Source organism: Aphis gossypii, chromosome 1 (genome assembly GCF_020184175.1).
Source record: "Aphis gossypii isolate Hap1 chromosome 1, ASM2018417v2, whole genome shotgun sequence".
Classification (NCBI taxonomy): Eukaryota; Metazoa; Arthropoda; class Insecta; order Hemiptera; family Aphididae; genus Aphis; species Aphis gossypii.
This window is the reverse complement of record NC_065530.1, coordinates 11,875,380-11,894,001: the sequence shown is the minus strand read 5'-3', so window position 1 is coordinate 11,894,001 and position 18,622 is coordinate 11,875,380. Positions and strand designations below refer to the sequence as shown.

Below are 18,622 nucleotides of genomic sequence, written 5' to 3'. Positions count from 1 at the left end.
CTAATTGGCTGGTAGAGTGCGCCAAGAATCGATGTGTACTTTTCGTTAGTCAATTGGGTTCCCTGAGATATTTGGTCGTTTCCAGTCCTGTATATCCACAGATATATAAAACAACTAGATAGCCGACTCGTTCTTAATATTGAAGCAAATCCGCCATATGCGAAGCTGGCAATGTTTACATTATACACCTTATCATAATCATATCACATCATAAATCATAATAACAAATAACTACAAAGTACAAACGGGCAAACGGCACAAAGCCACAAACATTTCAAAATGTCATATGCTTTTACTCGTTGTCTCGTTTTTGTGAAACTGTCATTTTCAGTACGCATTAATTTGTAATGTTATGACTTTATGAGCTATAAATATTTTAATAAACTTTAATACCTACTTTTTAAATTTATTCAAATATGGTAGCATCGTGTTCTGCACATGGCTGTGTAAACAGACAAACAAAAGACACTAAAAATCATTTTTTTACGTAAGTACTTCTTATATCAAAATAAATTACGTTGTTCCAACTATTAATCACAGACAACTGCTCTTTTACAGATTTCCATTACGAAATCCTGAGCGCAATGCTAAGTGGATAAAAGCTGTTGGACGAAAAGGCTTTATTCCAACAAAAAATTCACGATTGTGTAACAATCATTTTTTGAAAAGTGATTTTAAAACTCCAGTTGGTGGTACCTATAAATTGTTATTGTGTGATGATGCTGTACCATCAATATTCAACATGACTGTTGTTTTATATATCTGTGTGTATATCTTAGTTCGTGATTATAGTGACCTACTAAAGTACTAAACAGCAGAGCGTTACTCACCTGACCACTATTTCCTTTTTTATGACGTATGTTCCGCTAGCAATATTTGATAAGCGTATACAAGGTTCCCAAACTAGTCTAAAATCAAAAAAAATTACCAACAGATGGCGCACGGTTTCAGAAAAACCATCCACTATCAAAATACCAAATATCAATTAAAAAAATATAATAAAAAATACTTACGAGTCCGTCGCCACTTTCTAAGTAGTATGCAAATTTTCGTTATAACACGGAGAATTTGAATATGCAATCAGATGGCGGTGAGTCGTCTCGCGAAAACGTCGGGAGCTCACCGTAGACCAGGAACAATACGCATCGCAATACGTGACTAATGTACATTTTTTGAGAATTTTTTTAAAATACTTACGGGTCCGTCGCCACTTTCTAAGTTATATGCAAATTTTTGTTATAACACGGAGAATTTGACTATGCAATCAGATGGCGGTGAGTCGTCTCGCGAAAACGTCGGGAGCTCACCGTAGACCGGAAGCACCACGCATCGAAATACGCGACTAATGTACATTTTTTGAGAATTTTTTTAAAATACTTACGGGTCCGTCGCCACTTTCTTAGTAGTATGCAAATTTTCGTTATAACACGGAGAATTTGAATATGCAATCAGATGAAGGTGAGTCGTCTCGCGAAAACGTCGGGACCTCCCCATAGACCAGGAACAATACGCATCGAAATACGCGACTAATGTACATTTTTTGAGAATTTTTTTAAAATACTTACGTGTCCGTCGCCACTTTCTAAGTAGTATGCAAATTTTCGTTATAACACGGAGAATTTGAATATGCAATCAGATGGCGGTGAGTCGTCTCGCGAAAACGTAGGGACCTCCCCATAGACCAGGAACAATACGCATCGCAATACGCGACTAATGTACATTTTTTGAGAATTTTTTTAAAATACTTACGGGTCCGTCGCCATTTTCTAAGTAGTATGCAAATTTTTCTTATAACACGGAGAATTTGAATATGCAATCAGATGGCGGTGAGTCGTCTCGCGAAAACGTCGGGAGCTCACCGTAGACCGGAAGCACCACGCATCGAAATACGCGACTAATGTACATTTTTTGAGAATTTTTTTAAAATACTTACGGGTCCGTCGCCACTTTCTAAGTAGTATGCAAATTTTCGTTATAACACGGAGAATTTGAATATGCAATCAGATGAAGGTGAGTCGTCTCGCGAAAACGTCGGACCTCCCCATAGACCAGGAACAATACGCATCGAAATACGCGACTAATGTACATTTTTTGAGAATTTTTTTAAAATACTTAAGTGTCCGTCGCCACTTTCTAAGTAGTATGCAAATTTTCGTTATAACACGGAGAATTGAATATGCAATCAGATGGCGGTGAGTCGTCTCGCGAAAACGTAGGGACCTCCCCATAGACCAGGAACAATACGCATCGCAATACGCGACTAATGTACATTTTTTGAGAATTTTTTTAAAATACTACGGGTCCGTCGCCATTTTCTAAGTAGTATGCAAATTTTTCTTATAACACGGAGAATTTGATATGCAATCAGATGGCGGTGAGTCGTCTCGCGAAAACGTCGGGAGCTCACCGTAGACCGGAAGCACCACGCATCGAAATACGCGACTAATGTACATTTTTTGAGAATTTTTTTAAAATACTTACGGGTCCGTCGCCACTTTCTAAGTAGTATGCAAATTTTCGTTATAACACGGAGAATTTGAATATGCAATCAGATGAAGGTGAGTCGTCTCGCGAAAACGTCGGCACCTTACGAAAGACGGCCACAGTTATAGAAATACGCGATTTATACGATGTCGGAGTTTAGTATTTTTTTAAATAATTAAAGTTTTAAATAATGACTTTTTAAAAAAATAATAAACTGTTCCTTGTTTAAATTCCCTCGGAGAACAAATCGACCTCTATGCAAAATGTTCGTTCTGCCATCGGTTTACCGTGGAAACTAATAATTCGCAATTTGGAAAATTACGTTTTCCAGCTGTTTCCCGGGAAAACCGCGAGAGATAGGAAGAAAATCAAAAGAGATTAAATTGTTCTTTGTAGGGCACTTCATAAGTTCTATAATTAAGATTTTTTGAAAACGTGTTATTAAGGTGGCATATAAACAAAAAGTTCAAAATAATTATTACTTAAAACGTTAAATGATCGTATTTCATAAGGAAAGGTATGGTTATACGAAAAATAACCTAATGCGTTATTTAACTTTTTTGTTTCTCAGATTACGGGTGAAATAATGGTCGTACGTACTTCGACCATAGACCCTTTTTTAATTGTCGTACGCTAAAATACCAAAATATCGAGTTTCATAGTGATCGATCGAAAATTAAAAATCCAAAAAACACGTTACTACGTAATTTTCTAAGTACTAAAAACATATGTAAAATTATAACTCCCGAACCAAAAGTCGGATAAACTCGATCTTGGAACCCATCGATCCGGTGCAAAGTCCTCTTAACATTGAACTACAAAAACGGTTTATTGCCCCCAAATTCTAGTGCCCATGCCATAAAAAAAGAAAAAAAATGTAAATTTTGAACTTTTGAAGCCCCAAATTACAGGGAAAAATGGCTTCTACGGTCTCGACACAAGATGCCAAATTTGATCACCGACCTTCAAACTACCCAGTTCCCGAGTTTCAGAAACATTGTACAAAAATTAAACATTTTCAAAAATACATCAAGGAGGGGTGTTCAAAAGCCCCCGACTTCAGGAATGCGCATAGAAGAGCCCAAACCGAAACGTTTGGTGAAGAAATGGTCCCCCTAAGTTGAAACCTGTCCGAAATATACTAGATTGTCTAGATTACCTACCTACCTATTTGTGTATTTATATTATATTAAAATATAGTATTTGTAATTAAAGTGATTTGTTTTGAATGAAGGAAAACGATTTTTGTTATCCGACAACTTAGATTTACTTTTAAACTTTCAAACGATAAGTAAATAAGAATGTTCGCTGTGGATGAAGGACTTAGTATTTTAACAGAAGCTAGCTGCAAATGGTATTGTGACTAAAATTTGAACCTCTGTACTTGACTATTTTATAGTTTTATGCAGTTATATGTTTATTTTTTTATGCATACATAATAACTTAATTTATGACAAGTCTCAAAACCTTTAATGCTGAACAATAGGTAAAGTAATTACAAAATAACAAGGGTAAATATTATGTTTTCTATTCAGAATTATTGTGGTCGTCCATTTGCGGACGATATTAATCACACATAAGAGAACGAGAAATTGACTATAACAAAATTACAACTGTATTACTGTAAATCTGAAAATCTGAAAACTATAATCTATGATAATCATTAATCTTCAAAACACAGAATTTGATTGCGATTTCCGTTATCAAAATATATTTATTGCACACATCAGCAGCTGCTGTACCACAGAATGTTCTGTGCATAGATAATTCTATAGTTCTGTGTCTACCTATATACTATGAATATTAATATTAGACATTAGTCCATGGTCTATACATAAATCTATGATTACACAACTATTGAACAGTGTAGCCATTGAATATTACATTAATATGTTTTATTCAAAATCTTCAGATGAATGTGTTAAGCCCGGCGCCCGCCAGCAAGGAGTTCAAAAAACATTAAGAGGACACTACAAAATATTTTTTGTCATAGGTAGCTGCTAGCTACACCAGTATGGCAGTATGCATTGTTATTTGTCTCTGTCTTAGTGTCTTACAAACGGATAACAGAGCAAATTGTACGTTCTGAATGATCTGTTTAACTCTTTTTATTTTAAATTGGAGTGAATTAACTTATTATCAAATTTATTGTTTAGGTATTAATTATTCCAGACTTCCTAAGTCTTCATTATTATAGTAATCTAGCCTATGCTTTATGCATATTGCATAATATATCATTTTGAACAATAGAAATATTTTTTGTGAAAGTAATTTTGCTCTAAATGTACAAAGATAGTATATTAAACACTAGGTAGTATGTACTATAGAAATATATTTCTTCGATAATTGGATATATAGTAATAAGCTGATAAGTATAGATATTGAACAACGGCAATACATTCTTACAGTCAAATAAGTACCAAATGTATGAATCTAATACCTAGCAATATAATATAATACTAGATACCTATAAATCGGGTTGTCATAAACACACAATTTAACGTTAGCAATAGATTTTTGGTAATCGGTTAGGCAATAAACACACAATTGAACGTTAGCAATAGATTTTCAGGATTAAGATAGGCAACAAATTGACTATTAGCAATAGATTTTGGGAACCCTTGAATTTTCTTATCAAATATTGCTAGCGGACCGTACATAATTTAACATTAAACTAATAATATATGAAAAGCTAATAGTATATACGTATATAGTATTTGTGACAATTTAATAATGCTCAAGCTCAACTATAATTAGGTATTATTATTTTGAATTTGAATTTCCAAATGTACTCTATTATACACTATTAGTATTATAAATTACAAATATGAAACAAATCGTACTCATTGCGCCATTTTACGGTTACTTTTAAATAACAATAATGAACTGTGGATAATTTGTTTTGAAAAACAGTAATTAAACGCTAAATATTGAAATTTGATTTTAAAAATAATAACAATTATTATTCAATATTCCGTTTTTTCTTTTCAAGGTGGTCGCGTAACGGTGTGCAACTCGATTTATTCCTACTCCTTGGCAGCTAATATATTTATATATATACCTATAATAATACTGCCTAGTGTCTACTTACACCTTAAAATCGACAATCAGAGTAATATGTCAAAGTTTTGTGTTTTATTTTAACTTATTAATTATTGTTAGCGTGTTGCGTGTTTTCTTAAAGAAGAGAAATCTACTCGTCGGTACCGACGTACTTACAATGGCTGGTTATAAAAAGGTAATGTTGATCATTCCAACTACTGTATTCTTGTTACACCTAGTATATTATTTTGTTGTTTTTTTAATTTTTGTATTGATAGGTACTCAAAAAGTATCGGTAAACTGTACTTACCTATTTAATATGTTGAGCATTAGATAGTAGTTAGGTACTCTAATTAGTCCAATGCATATAGTATTTTAATTTTGCTATCTATATTATTTTGTTAACATGCTAAGAAATATAATGAAATACATATTGCCGATATGTAATTATGTAATTTTACGTTAATTGGTTATTTATTACATTATATCATTTTAGTATTTATATATGGGTATTATTTGGTTACTTACTATGTATTTTTGATGAACTGTATGTAAATATTTCTTTTTTATAATTATCAAGCTATACATGAAGTATCTGTTTGAGAACTAAAAGTACAAGCTAATAAAATAGTATATTCTTAAAACGTTTGTAATAAAAATTCTACAGTTATAAATTATATACTATCTAAGGGTAGGCATATGCAGGCATTTCCAATGTTTTAATTAAGAGATTGAACACCTAACCCCCTCTTTGTGTATGCTACTAAACAGAAGTTATAACTAAAATCTATTAATGTATTTAGGCAATTCGTTTGTAAAATATTATCCAATAATTTCATTATAGTTTTTCAAACTCTTCTTGTTTAAACTGTATTTTGATGACATGTGTTCCTATGATTTCTAACTTATAGTAATAATAATAAACTATTACAAATAACTACTAGAATAACATTAACAACATAAAAAATATAGGTAATCATCCAATGTTTGTATATATTTTTAGGAAAAGCGGGAAAAGGATATCTCAAAGAAAAGCCGTCCATCAAAAAAACCCAAAACTCAAAATCCCTGTAACTGTTTGTCGTATGTAAAATCATTTTTTCGATTCATCTATGACTTTATTGTGTCATTCATATTTTACTTTATTTATAAAAACACTCCATCAAAAATATTGCCTCCAGTAGAAGACCTATTGGTTCTTGATAGTTGTACAACTCTTGTCAATAAAATTAAAAATAAAGAAGTTACATGTCGCCATGTTGTTGAATGTTTTATCAAACGAATTGAACAAGTGAACCCAATATTAAATGCTGTGGTTGATACACGTTTCGACAAAGCATTAGCCGAAGCTGATGAATATGACAAACTTATTGAACTAGCTGATACAAAAGATAAAATAAATTTAATTTTTGATGGCAAACCTTTATTTGGAATTCCATTCACATCTAAAGAAAGTACAGGAGCAAAAGGAATGGCTTTTACTTTTGGTCTGGTATCAAGAATTGGTATGAAAAGCGATGAAGATGCAGAAGTTGTAAAATCATTAAAGACTGCTGGTGCAATACTCTTGGGCGTTACAAATGTTCCAGAAATAAACCTATGGTGTGAAACTAGAAATAAAGTTTATGGACAAACAAATAACCCTTACAACACAAATCATACAGCTGGTGGTTCTTCTGGTGGAGAAGTATGTTTAAAATAATATACAAAATAAAATCATTAATAAGAAATATTTTTTTTTATCATAGGCTAGTATAGTGTCAGCTTGTGGTAGTCCTTTAGGTCTTGGGACAGATATTGGAGGTTCGGCTCGTATTCCGGCATTTAATTGTGGTTTATTTGGCCATAAGTTGACTACAGGTAAGGAAAATACTAAATTTAATATTCATTTTTTGTTATAGGATAGAATTTTTTTTAAAAAAATTATATTATACTAATTAACAGAAAAATTCTTTTAGTACTACTAATGTAACTATGTATTATTATTTATAAGGTGTATTAATATTTTTCATTTAAAACGGAATACAATAAATTACTATAAATATTATAGCCTCAGTTGAATCCTGACAGGGTTAACTTGGTTGATTTTTTTATTAGGCTTGCTTAATTTAATATTTACAGCTGCTTAATTGATCATCTTACCTTTTACTTGCACCATATATGTTCTACCTATTTAGTTCCTTTATTTTTTAAGTAATATTTTTTATTGCAAGATTAATTGTTGTTAGTTCATGTTATATTATGTTATTTAAATAATTTTTGAATTTATGACTATAATAATATGTAAAAAATGTTGTTATTTCTTCAACAGCGGTGTTTGTTATTTTATTCGTGGCAAATAATAAGTTCAACCAGAAAAAGATATGTAAATCTATATTTAAGTTGTTATAATTATGAGCTATTACTTATTACTCATCACTAATCACACTTCATGTTGAACTGTTTGAAGTAACAAATGTAAAGGGAGTTACTTGTTGACTAAATTTACCTATACTAATTTTTACATCATTTTGTGATACTTACTATTAGGTTACCTTTCTTTATTCCACATTATATTATAATAAAATAATAAGTGCTAAAAATTAGAAAAATGATTCATTTCAAGGGTATGGTCTATAGATCCATTGTATCATAAATTATGTGTACTCATGATAGGATAAAAGCATAACCAATTTTGATCGGGTTTGTCTGCCATAAATGCCTGGGCCCATATATGTTTATGATAATTAAACTATTATTTAATTTTTGTTTTACCTATATTGAATTATAAATCTTTCTACCTTTAAAGGTTATATGTTGTTAAATTCATTATGAAATACAATAAATAGTTTTATTATGTTGACACCCCCTAATCAATATTGTTTTTTGTTCATATTTATTTTTATTATTTTTCAGGTTTTATAAATACAAAAGGTATGACATTTAGAAAAGGCACAGAAAAACAAACCATGGTTAGTGCAGGACCTATTACTAAATATGCTGAAGATTTAACCCCCGTAATTAAAGCTTTTCTTGGACCTGAAAAATCATTAGAATTGAAAATTGACCAAGAAGTAAGCATATATTTAATATTATACAAAACTTCTTAAGTTTACAGTTAAATAAATTTAATGATTTTGATGTTTCTTTAGGTTGATTTGTCTAGTTTAAAGTATTATTATGTTGATAAACCCAATGATGCACGAGTCAGTCCCATTAGTGATGAATTACAAATAGTTTTAGATCATGTTATAGAATCTATAGCTTCTATCACTGAACTGCCTCCACTCAAAGTAAAATTTTCAGGAACCTGTTATAGTTATAGTTTGTGGAGACACTCTATGACAAAGGAAGAATCAGATTTTTGTGCAACATTAGGAAACAATCAAGTACTTTATTTAAGACAACTTTAAAAATAATTATGTTAATTTCTCTATACTTAATTGTAGACTAGAGTTTCTGTATGGACTGAAGTCCCAAAAACAATTGTAGGATATTCAAATCATACTTTGGCTGCAGTATTAAAATTAATAGATTTGCAATTACCACAAGTAAATGCAGTTTGGGCTGATGCTGAGATTGAAAAACTTTCAAATGAAGTATCGGTAAGTATATAGATATTTATTTTTATACTTTTTAAATATAGATCTGAGAGTTTTTGATTTGCTAGATTATAATTTATTGGTAGAAGGGGGAGAGAATTGCTTTATCGCCAAGGAATGTATTCCTCTTATACCTCCCAGTATATGATAAAATGTAAAATTATTACAGTTTATTTCATAAAACCATTGTGATTCAAAGCTCTATGTTTAGAACTATAAGGTCATAGAAAAGATATGTTGTGTCATGTATTGTCTTCATGTATAGGTAAAATTAATGCTGTCTGAAATAGTAATAAGTACTATTGACTATAGTCAATATGTTTATTTCATGTTGAATATATTCATCTTCACCGTTTCATAATGAGTTGTAAGTGTAACAGTTTGAAAATATGATTCTATAATTTTAACTTTTATGAAAAAAATAAAATATTTTCATTTCTATGAAATGAACAAACGATTGAGGATAGTGCCGTTTATCTGGTTTGTGGCGGTTTATTGCACTAGAAACTCATGTATGAAATTGTTAAAGGATATTAATAATATGTTTTTTTATCTTAATTTATTAAAGGTTAATTTTTTTTAAACACTGTGAGTTACGTTATATAACTTAATTAATTCAAGCTATGTTACTTATTGAGATATGCTAATAGTATTTGAATATTGACGACTTATGAGTTTAATTTTAAACATAATATGGAAGAATGACATTTTCTATGTAGTAGTAAGTTAATAATGTTCATGTTTTAGACATTGTTGGGTGATGATAGTGTGTTATTTTTCCCTTCATCTCCAACCACAGCAAAACATCATTATGAACCATTCTTGCATCCATACAATTTTGCTTATTGGGCCATCTTTAATGTACTAAAGCTACCAGTCACCCAAGTACCACTCGGTTTAGGTCTAAATGGTTTACCATTAGGAATACAGGTATCTATTATTTTATAAAACATTAACTGGATAGAATAATATTATGAATATTGTACAATTATTATTGTATAGGTGGTTGCTGGAATGAATCAAGATCGGTTATGTGTAGCTGTTGCAAAACACTTGGAATTAAAATTTGGTGGATGGAAACCTCCTTTTACTACAAAAGTACCATGATAAATTAAAATATACACTGGGGAGTTTTTTATCATATTGATTTTATTTTTTGGTTAAAGGAAATGTTTTTTTATATAAATAACGTTATACTCATAAATGCTAATATAGGTTACCAATTGTGATATTTTAATATTTATGTGGAATAATAGGTTTTAATATTGTGGTGATTTTATATATTATGTTTATCGTTTTAATATTATATTTATTTTACACAATTTACATTGTATACGTTCCAAATAAATAAATATTGGACTTTTTCTTGTAATATCGTTTTAATATTATATTTATTTTACACAATATACATTGTATACGTTTCAAATGAATAAATGTTGGACTTTTTCTTGTAATAATATTAATAATTTTAACTGTTGATACTTGTATAATATATTTAACAGTAAAGTTTAGATTTACAGACACCAGCCAAAGACCAAAAACATTCCACGATAGATAGTTTTAAATTTTTTGATAGTAGAAATTATATATATTTTAATCTTTCACTAGTGTTTGCTATTGTGTGCAAACATATTCTTAAGAGGATTCTATCATGTGGTTTTTTTGTCTTTGTCAAACACATTTACAACATAAGATATTAGACGTTTTCTTTGCCAAACATACCAATTGATTCAACGAAGCGATAAGATTTCAGAAAACAAAATTGAATTTGACGTCTAGTCTATTACAGATTGACTTTCCCACATTATTGATATTATCCCCACCCCCAAATTCAAAAAAAATCTTTTTTTTATAAAAGTTATTAAAAATCTGTCAAATTTCATCTTTGAATAAGTTAAAACCAAAAAATCCAAAACATGGAAAAGTTGTTCTCGAGTAGACTTAGTGAAAATGGAAACGTTTTTAGAATTCTTATTGTTTCATTGAATCAATTTGGTATGTTTGGCAAAAAACACGTCTAATATCTTATGCCACTCGGTGTAAAACAAAGATAGAAAATCACTAGGTAGAATCCCCTTAAATAATTTTTCTTTATTTATAGAGGTTTCACTGTTAATATATATATGTGTGTGTGTGTGTATGTGTCTGAATATATTTTCGAACAAGGGCCAAGGCTATTTTACTACAATACTGAATACATTATATTATTAACCATAATGTTATCTTAATCTGAATGTTTTTCAATTTTTATGCTCATTTTAAACCTGTAATACTATTTGTACTGGTGTTGGATATACTTGTATAAATATAATACATTAAATTACTTTTTACAAGGTATTTTAAGACTGTTAACAAACTTAGTATTTGTAATGCAATAATATTATATTATACTATTATATAGTAATAAAAGCAATATTATGCTGTTTAAAATTATAATTGTGTTTTTTCTTTTGATATTCAGTAGAATTCAAAACAATTCCATATTGAAACAGGATTTTTCGTTTTGTTGAAATGCATGACTAATTTTAAAAATGTTTATTTTTAACTACAATAATATAATTGAACATTGGTATAATACAATCAATATCATTAAAAAAAAATCCAAGTATAAAATAATTTAATAATCTTAAAATTGTAATAAAAAAAACAAATATAGGTTTTGATATAATTGTAACAATATTATTCCTGTAATAAATGTATAAGATATTGAGCACGGCCATTCATTATTTTTAAACATCAACAGTATGAACTTATTATCAAGTATAAAATAATGAAGTAATAATAAGAAAATTATTGTAGACATAAGTTATTCCATACAATGTATATACACATTAAACAATAACTTTATGAAATTATAACATTATTAAAATATGTTGATAAGATTGAGATGGCCGTTAAAGGCCTTATATTAATAAGTATATAAATAAAATATTATAAATCATTTTTGTTTGTATTTAATGAAATTGAGTAATGATTATTAAAATTATTCGTTAGAAAAAATTTATAAACTTCATCTTGTAGATGAATTGAATAGCCTAAGAGCACTGACATTGAAGCCATTGATGGACTTCAAAAGTCAAATGTTACAAACAATGTATAACAATATACAATTATTGTGTGGAGATATTTGATGAGCCATTAAGATACTTTTATTTCAAACAATAAATCAAACTGAACAATATTAGTTGAATTTGAACCATACTATCTATTGTTTACTGTTCAGACAACCAGGATTTATTTGATTAAGATTTTTCATTGCATTGGTAACAGGATGAACATTGCCAAAAGCATTGTGTAATGCAATCTAGGGTTTTATCCGCAAAACTATATTCTAAATTAAAAAAAATAAAATGTAAACCAAACAAGAGGGGGTGATTGAAAATGATTAGAATTTACTCACGTCTATTTTTATTCCGTTCTTGTGGGTCAATGGGGTTATAGATTGAAGTCTCCGATACTAAACCAAAATAACATATTATTACTTCCATAAACATTATATTATTTATCAACATAACTTGATATTACGTACGAGTTTTTTGACGTCCAAAGATTTTCCTTTTATATGTTGTAGGCGTGGCACTGTCATGATTTTCTTCAGATTCAAAGTTTTCAAATTGATTATTAGTTATATCCATAAAAAAAAATAAAAATGGACTTACACCTCAACAAATATAAACCTTTCTTTAGAATGTGTATAAACAACTGAACCAAAAGCATAGGTGTAACATACAAGTAGCACAACCACAGTGGAATCAAATAGAGCGTAAAAAGCCATAGTAAAACAACAGTTAGTTTTCTACCATAAGGTTTCACTGACCCATTTAATAAGTTGTACAGTTTACTTTACTAAGCTTGTGTACACAATTTTCCATTAAAATAACAAAAAAATAATAATAATAATTGATAAGTAGATTCTCTGAAATATATTGTATCTTAGTAACAGTGTACAATTGGTAGTTGTGCATATTTTTAAATGTATACAACATAAATCATAAAAAAATATATCATAAATGTTTTAATTTGAAAAATAAATTTTGCATAAAATTAAGTGATATGACACACATAAGCGAATAATTAATAAATCATGAATAATCTGTCTCAGTCTTATTTTTGTTCAAAGGTTTTAACGTGTTATTAATTTGGTAATGACTAACGAGTTATAAACTAATGTTGTTAATTTTTCCACTTCATACTCTGAAAAATAAATTTTAATTATTTATTAACATACTTTGATTTCATTCTATACACATAAATTATAAGTATACTTTTATAAGTTAAATTTATATAATATAAGTTTAATGACAAAATAAAATATCAATTTTAGATATTATAATTACATATTACTAAATACTGGTTAGTAGGTAAAAAGCAAATGTTTAGAACTGTTCATTAATAAATTCCCTTAAAAATTACTACATTGGTTTAAAAATTATGTTTGAAAATTTATAAATTAATGTGATTAATGTATTCAACATAAGAACCTGCATGAACGGTGTCCGATTTTTGCAGATCAACTATTATTAATACATAGAACAACACCACACCCATGGGCCATGATATACTATGGTATGTGGTTAGGTAACCACGGCTGCCCGGGTCACAGAACAATAATAATGATGAGTAATAAATAAATAAAAATATTAAAATAACGTGATTAGTTATTTTTAAGTAAATATTAGATCAATAATTGTTAAATTTAAGTGTTGAATTCCAAGAAAAACATGATAGTGTACATAAAATAAAATAGTTAATAGATAATTTATTACTTACTGGATTTTTTAAAATTACATCAGCATAATAATAGCTTTCGGATTGTTTTTGTAAAGTTGTCTTATATACTAATAATCCTCTACGATCTTTTTTTAATGCAAAATCCTAAAATAACAAATAAATAATGTATTAAAATTTGATATTTTTCAGAAGTAATTTTATAGTTAATAATTGTTACCATACATCAATAATTATATGGTGACAATTGAATTTCTTTGCCAATTCTAAACGTTCATCTGAATCTTTAATCATTTTTATATAACGAGTTAATGAAGATGATGGAGCACCATTATTGTGTAATAGCTTAACGGTTTCACCAATAGGTAATGATAAGGCCAATTTATCCTTTCCAAGCCAATTCTAAAATTAAAAATAATACCTAGTTTTATTTTAATAATTAATTAATAATATTTAAAAAACAATAATTTGAAATAAAAGTTGTTTTAATAATTAATATTATAACATTATAATAATAATATTATTATATTAATTCAAGATTTAAAATAATTATAGTTTACTTATTATTGAATACAACTGTAGAAAGCAGTGAACATAACATAAAATGTTATTATTTATTGAAACATAATAAATTAAATTACTTTGTTTAATAACATGTCATCCACAAGAATCCAATTTTGTAGTTGACAAAATGTTATTAACAATGTAGCTTCTAATTGTTTAGTACTTAGGTTAAATTCATTAGCCAACACACGACAAGATTGAATGCTTTGTTGCTCCTTACAATTGTCAGATATCAGCGAAACAACTGACGTGGATTCTGCACTTTTTCCTAAAATATAACAGAATATTTATTAAAAAAAAAATAATAACAATAAATTGGTTCTTGGTAAACACAGAATAGAATAATAATATATTTAATTACCAACTAAATGAATAAGTTGTGATATAATTTGCTTATCATATTGTTCATCAGCTAGATTAACACATACATTAAATCTCTGCAAGCAGTTTTGAGGATTTCGACATCCAAATTTGAATAGCATCATCTAAATAAATGAAATGTATACAAATTATAATCTAGTTTATGTTCTGAACAAATAAAAATTTGATGCAATATTATTTGTTATCTGTTTATCTAATATTTTATATGTCATACAAAACATTTGGTTTCATGCTTAGTAGTTGAAATTAAAATTATACCATAAAGAAATGTTAAAAAACATCCACTCTTCAGTAGATATTAAAATACTTTTTCCAAGTATATTCAAGTATTTAATTACTTGGGATTTTTTTTATTATCATTATTGTATATTTAAATACAAAATTCTTTTGCTTGTATTAAAATTAAAATAATATATTGATTTAACAATAATTTCTATTTAAAAATTATATAAGTGAATCATATTGTACAGAAATACACTGATATACAGAAAAAACAAACTATACGACTGCAAACTCTTAGTCAAACAAAATATACCACATCATAAGGGTGTTGTAAAAATAAGGAAATAGTTTCATAAAAAAAATATTTACAATAAACTATTATATTAAAAAAAATTGTTAAAATACCCAAGTTCAAAATTACTAAAATAATAATATTTCTCTATTAACTACTTCAATTTCAAAAAAGTTATATTTAATACATTTCTAAGGAATTTATAACCTTTTAAGTATTGCATTTTAAAATCATTCTCAGACATGACATACAGCCTCTCGAAAAAATCTGTTTATTGGCCATTCATCCTAAATAATTGTATCTTACCATTGCATCTTTTGTTCGTCCCAACATTCTGTAAAAAATATGTTTCACTATATTATACTTTCATTTAATTGTTTAGCATACAAGAACATACTCTAAAGTGTCGACTAATTCATTGATATATTGTTTGGAGTACAAATATTGAACATAATGAGAAGCAGCAATAGGATTATCACGTAATATACGCTGGAAAATACTTTTCTTTAAAGTGTTTGTTAAAAATATAACAACCTGAAACACCACATAAATTATAGAATTATTTATATAATTTGATTCATATAGAAATTGTATACAGTCAGTATTGCATTTCCATCTTCTGTATCCAAAGCTTCTTTCAACAACATTGTTTTTTCTTCTAAGCTGCGATATGGTTCTAATGTATATGTAAAAGACATAACAATATTTTCTATTGTAGATTTTACAAAATTAAGTTTTTTCTAAAAACAAAAAATTAATTATATGATTGTTTGTAAATAAAAGATATTACATTTTAATTACTTGAGTTGAATTTATTTTATGTGACTTTGAATCATGCTTTTTAAATACTGTAAAATATAATAACTATTAATAAATGTACAAAATATTAATACTTAGATATAAAACTTACTTTTATCTAAAATTTCTTTTGAGAGTAATTTATCCAATGATTCAACATTTTCTAATTTAGTTTTTGTTGATCCAATTTGTAAACCTAATGCATTTAATTTTACTATTAGGCACAATTTAAACTAGCAATGAATTTAATAATAAAAATATATACCTATTAATCAAGTATTATTATATTTAATTATTACCTTCACATTCTGGTGGAATTTTCTTAGGTAAATTCAATTCCTTTTCCTAAATAAAAATAATAATCCAATTTTTAGAGAATACTTATACAATAAATAAAATATAATTTTTATTCACTTTTAATTAATTTCTAATTGATTAAATACATAAATGATTTATTACACTAGGTATTACAGTAAAACCTCTCTATAATGGAATCACTTTGGACCAACAATTTTTTCTGTTACTGGGAAATAGAATTATATTATATTTGAATAGAGACTATTCAAATTTTTCGTTATAAGGAGGATTCTCTCTTATAGAGGGTCCATTATAGGTTTTACTGTATATAATTTTAAAAAGTTGGATAGGTTAGTGTGTTTTGTGGTCGTGTTATAATGTTTTTGCAAAAGTAGATTAGTAGTTGTTTTCTTCAACTTTTAAGTAAACCATATCTAATCAATTTTCAATATAATACAGTATTATTCATGTACCTTTAAATTGTTTAATACATAACATTTAACTAGTAGTTCTCAACTGGGGTGACACAAAAAATCAATGAGAAAAGGAAAACAAATTTAAAAATAAATACATTTTTGCAAAAAAAAATTATATTATTATATTCATATTAATATCAATGTTTTAAGGGGTTTTTCTATGTACTGTATTTTTTTTTTTTCAATCAAAAAAGTTTGAGAACTACTGCTTTAGACAATATGCATATAATTAGTTTATGAAAACACCAAACACATAGATTGTGTATTCACCATCTTACGACATAGAAAAATAACCAATTTTGTGTTACTAGTCATTAGCTTTATAATAATTCAATTTGAATTACCTTATTATCACGATTAAAGTAAGAATATTAAGTATGACTGATAGACTTTTATTGGTATTTCAATTTTGAAATAGTAAGATAATACTAGGTAAGTGATATGTTATAACTCACCTAGTCTCTTCAAAATAAATTTAGATGAGGTGCCTAAGATAATATTCTTACATTTAAGTTTGATAATGGGTCAATTAAGTGAATTTACTCTAATATAATATGCTAGTTGCACAATATTAGTTCTGCTGATCACAAAATTTCTATGATACACAATTGCAAGTCGGAGAAAAAACTAAAGATTTGACATGCTCTTATCAATACTAACTTTGAACAGTACAGTAAATAAATTAATACCTCATCTGCAAAGCTAAATCCTTCAAAACTTTTTTCATTCCAATATTCGTCGTCCGTGGAATTCATCGTAATAAATTTATCACGGAACTTAAGAATAAGATCCGAACAATACCTACGAAAATAAATCGAATGACACGAAAAAGTGAATTAACGAACCCACTCACGAAATAAGTACCCGAGTAAAAGACAGAAGGTCCGCAACTAAAACACACATCAGAGCCACTTGTGATTTAGTACACGACGTGTCCGATTAACAAAACCAATAGATGGATAATAGATATCTGATAATAATCAATAACGACAAAAAGTACCTATAATAAACAAAACGAGAACAATATTGATCTCCTCCCGACGGCCACAGCTCTGCTCGAAATATAATATTCGAATTAGAAAAAAAATAACACAAAGCTCGACCGTTGGAGACGAAAGTAAAACGCAAAGTACGCGTTAAACATATACCGCAAAACGAGCACGATAAAACGATAAGTCAAAACGCGAAACGAAAGAACGACAGTCGACGACGCCGGCTGGGCGTTGATAATTTTTTTTCCGTACGGTAGTGGCCAACAGTCGAGAAAGCGATTTCCAATCGGGGAAAAAAAACGTGTAAAATAAAAAATCGTCGAGCCAATAACCACGGACGAGTGACGGGGATCGAGCGGCCCGAACACTACAACGAAAACAGCTGTCCGTCTAGACCCGGCAGGGCATGTTTATGTTTTTGCGAAAAAATTGATAACGGCGGCGCGCGGAATTCTGCGGCTGATACCGAGGCGGCGCCCCCGAGAAGAGTTTGTTGGCCAGCGCGTGTGCGTGTGTACGTGTGCGTGTGTACGTGTGCGCGTGTCGACAAACACGCCGCCGCGCGAGGCCGACAACAACACTACATACATACATATGTATATGTATATATTCAAAATAAGCGTATTGTACGTACGCCACACATAGCTGTTCACGCGCTCGCGTTTTCTCCGCCCCCTTCCCCCACCCCGGACGACGGCCGCAACTCACCCCGTCGTCCGCGAATGTCGCGTGCGTGTGCGTGAGTGCGTGTGCGCGCTCGTGGCC

The 18,622-nt window shown here is 28.9% G+C and overlaps 2 protein-coding genes and 1 long non-coding RNA gene across 5 annotated transcripts in view; 1 reads left to right on the top strand and 2 right to left on the bottom strand.

Moving 5' to 3' along the window:
• The window catches only part of LOC126549131 (uncharacterized), a 5,197-nt gene extending 2,915 nt beyond the window's left edge, over positions 1 to 2,282 (bottom strand). Inside the window, exon 1 of the long non-coding RNA XR_007603308.1 lies at positions 2,221 to 2,282. This is a non-coding gene — a long non-coding RNA (uncharacterized LOC126549131). The remainder of the gene's footprint in view (positions 1 to 2,220) is intronic.
• Positions 2,283 to 5,161: 2,879 nt separating this feature from the next.
• Positions 5,162 to 11,543, top strand: LOC114128414 (fatty-acid amide hydrolase 2-A). 2 transcript variants are annotated; one of them, XM_027992929.2, is made up of 9 exons: positions 5,162 to 5,241; positions 5,477 to 5,722; positions 6,530 to 7,213; positions 7,275 to 7,386; positions 8,422 to 8,579; positions 8,658 to 8,894; positions 8,955 to 9,110; positions 9,855 to 10,037; positions 10,110 to 11,543. In XM_027992929.2, exons 2-9 carry the CDS (start codon positions 5,705 to 5,707, stop codon positions 10,212 to 10,214), a joined length of 1,653 nt encoding a protein of 550 aa, XP_027848730.1. In that variant the 5' UTR covers positions 5,162 to 5,241; positions 5,477 to 5,704; the 3' UTR covers positions 10,215 to 11,543. The 2 variants fall into 2 exon arrangements, with proteins under 2 accessions (XP_027848730.1, XP_027848729.1); XM_027992928.2 differs by having other exon boundaries at positions 5,182 to 5,396.
• A 964-nt stretch (positions 11,544 to 12,507) lies between these two features.
• LOC114128421 (spermatogenesis-defective protein 39 homolog) lies at positions 12,508 to 18,544 on the bottom strand. 2 transcript variants are annotated; one of them, XM_027992935.2, is made up of 14 exons: positions 17,730 to 18,544; positions 17,555 to 17,666; positions 16,392 to 16,437; positions 16,205 to 16,288; positions 16,096 to 16,142; positions 15,891 to 16,034; positions 15,692 to 15,828; positions 15,601 to 15,628; positions 14,761 to 14,884; positions 14,477 to 14,667; positions 14,061 to 14,237; positions 13,878 to 13,982; positions 12,637 to 13,301; positions 12,508 to 12,564 (listed from the first exon to the last, which is right to left on the bottom strand). In XM_027992935.2, exons 2-13 carry the CDS (start codon positions 17,618 to 17,620, stop codon positions 13,281 to 13,283), a joined length of 1,170 nt encoding a protein of 389 aa, XP_027848736.1. In that variant the 5' UTR covers positions 17,621 to 17,666; positions 17,730 to 18,544; the 3' UTR covers positions 12,508 to 12,564; positions 12,637 to 13,280. The 2 variants fall into 2 exon arrangements, with proteins under 2 accessions (XP_027848736.1, XP_050054100.1); XM_050198143.1 differs by having other exon boundaries at positions 17,555 to 18,542.
• Between the last annotated feature and the right edge of the window lie 78 nt (positions 18,545 to 18,622).

Coding starts and splice junctions, on each gene's coding strand:
- LOC114128414 (XM_027992929.2), top strand. Junction 7,214..7,274: donor GTGGTTCTTCTGGTGGAGAA/GTATGTTTAAAA, acceptor TTTTTATCATAG/GCTAGTATAGTGTCAGCTTG. Junction 9,111..9,854: donor AACTTTCAAATGAAGTATCG/GTAAGTATATAG, acceptor TTCATGTTTTAG/ACATTGTTGGGTGATGATAG.
- LOC114128421 (XM_027992935.2), bottom strand. CDS start 17,620: ATGAATTCCACGGACGACGAATATTGGAATGAAAAAAGTTTTGAAGGA. Junction 16,289..16,391: donor AATTCCACCAGAATGTGAAG/GTAATAATTAAA, acceptor TAAATGCATTAG/GTTTACAAATTGGATCAACA. Junction 16,035..16,095: donor ATAAAATAAATTCAACTCAA/GTAATTAAAATG, acceptor TTTTGTTTTTAG/AAAAAACTTAATTTTGTAAA.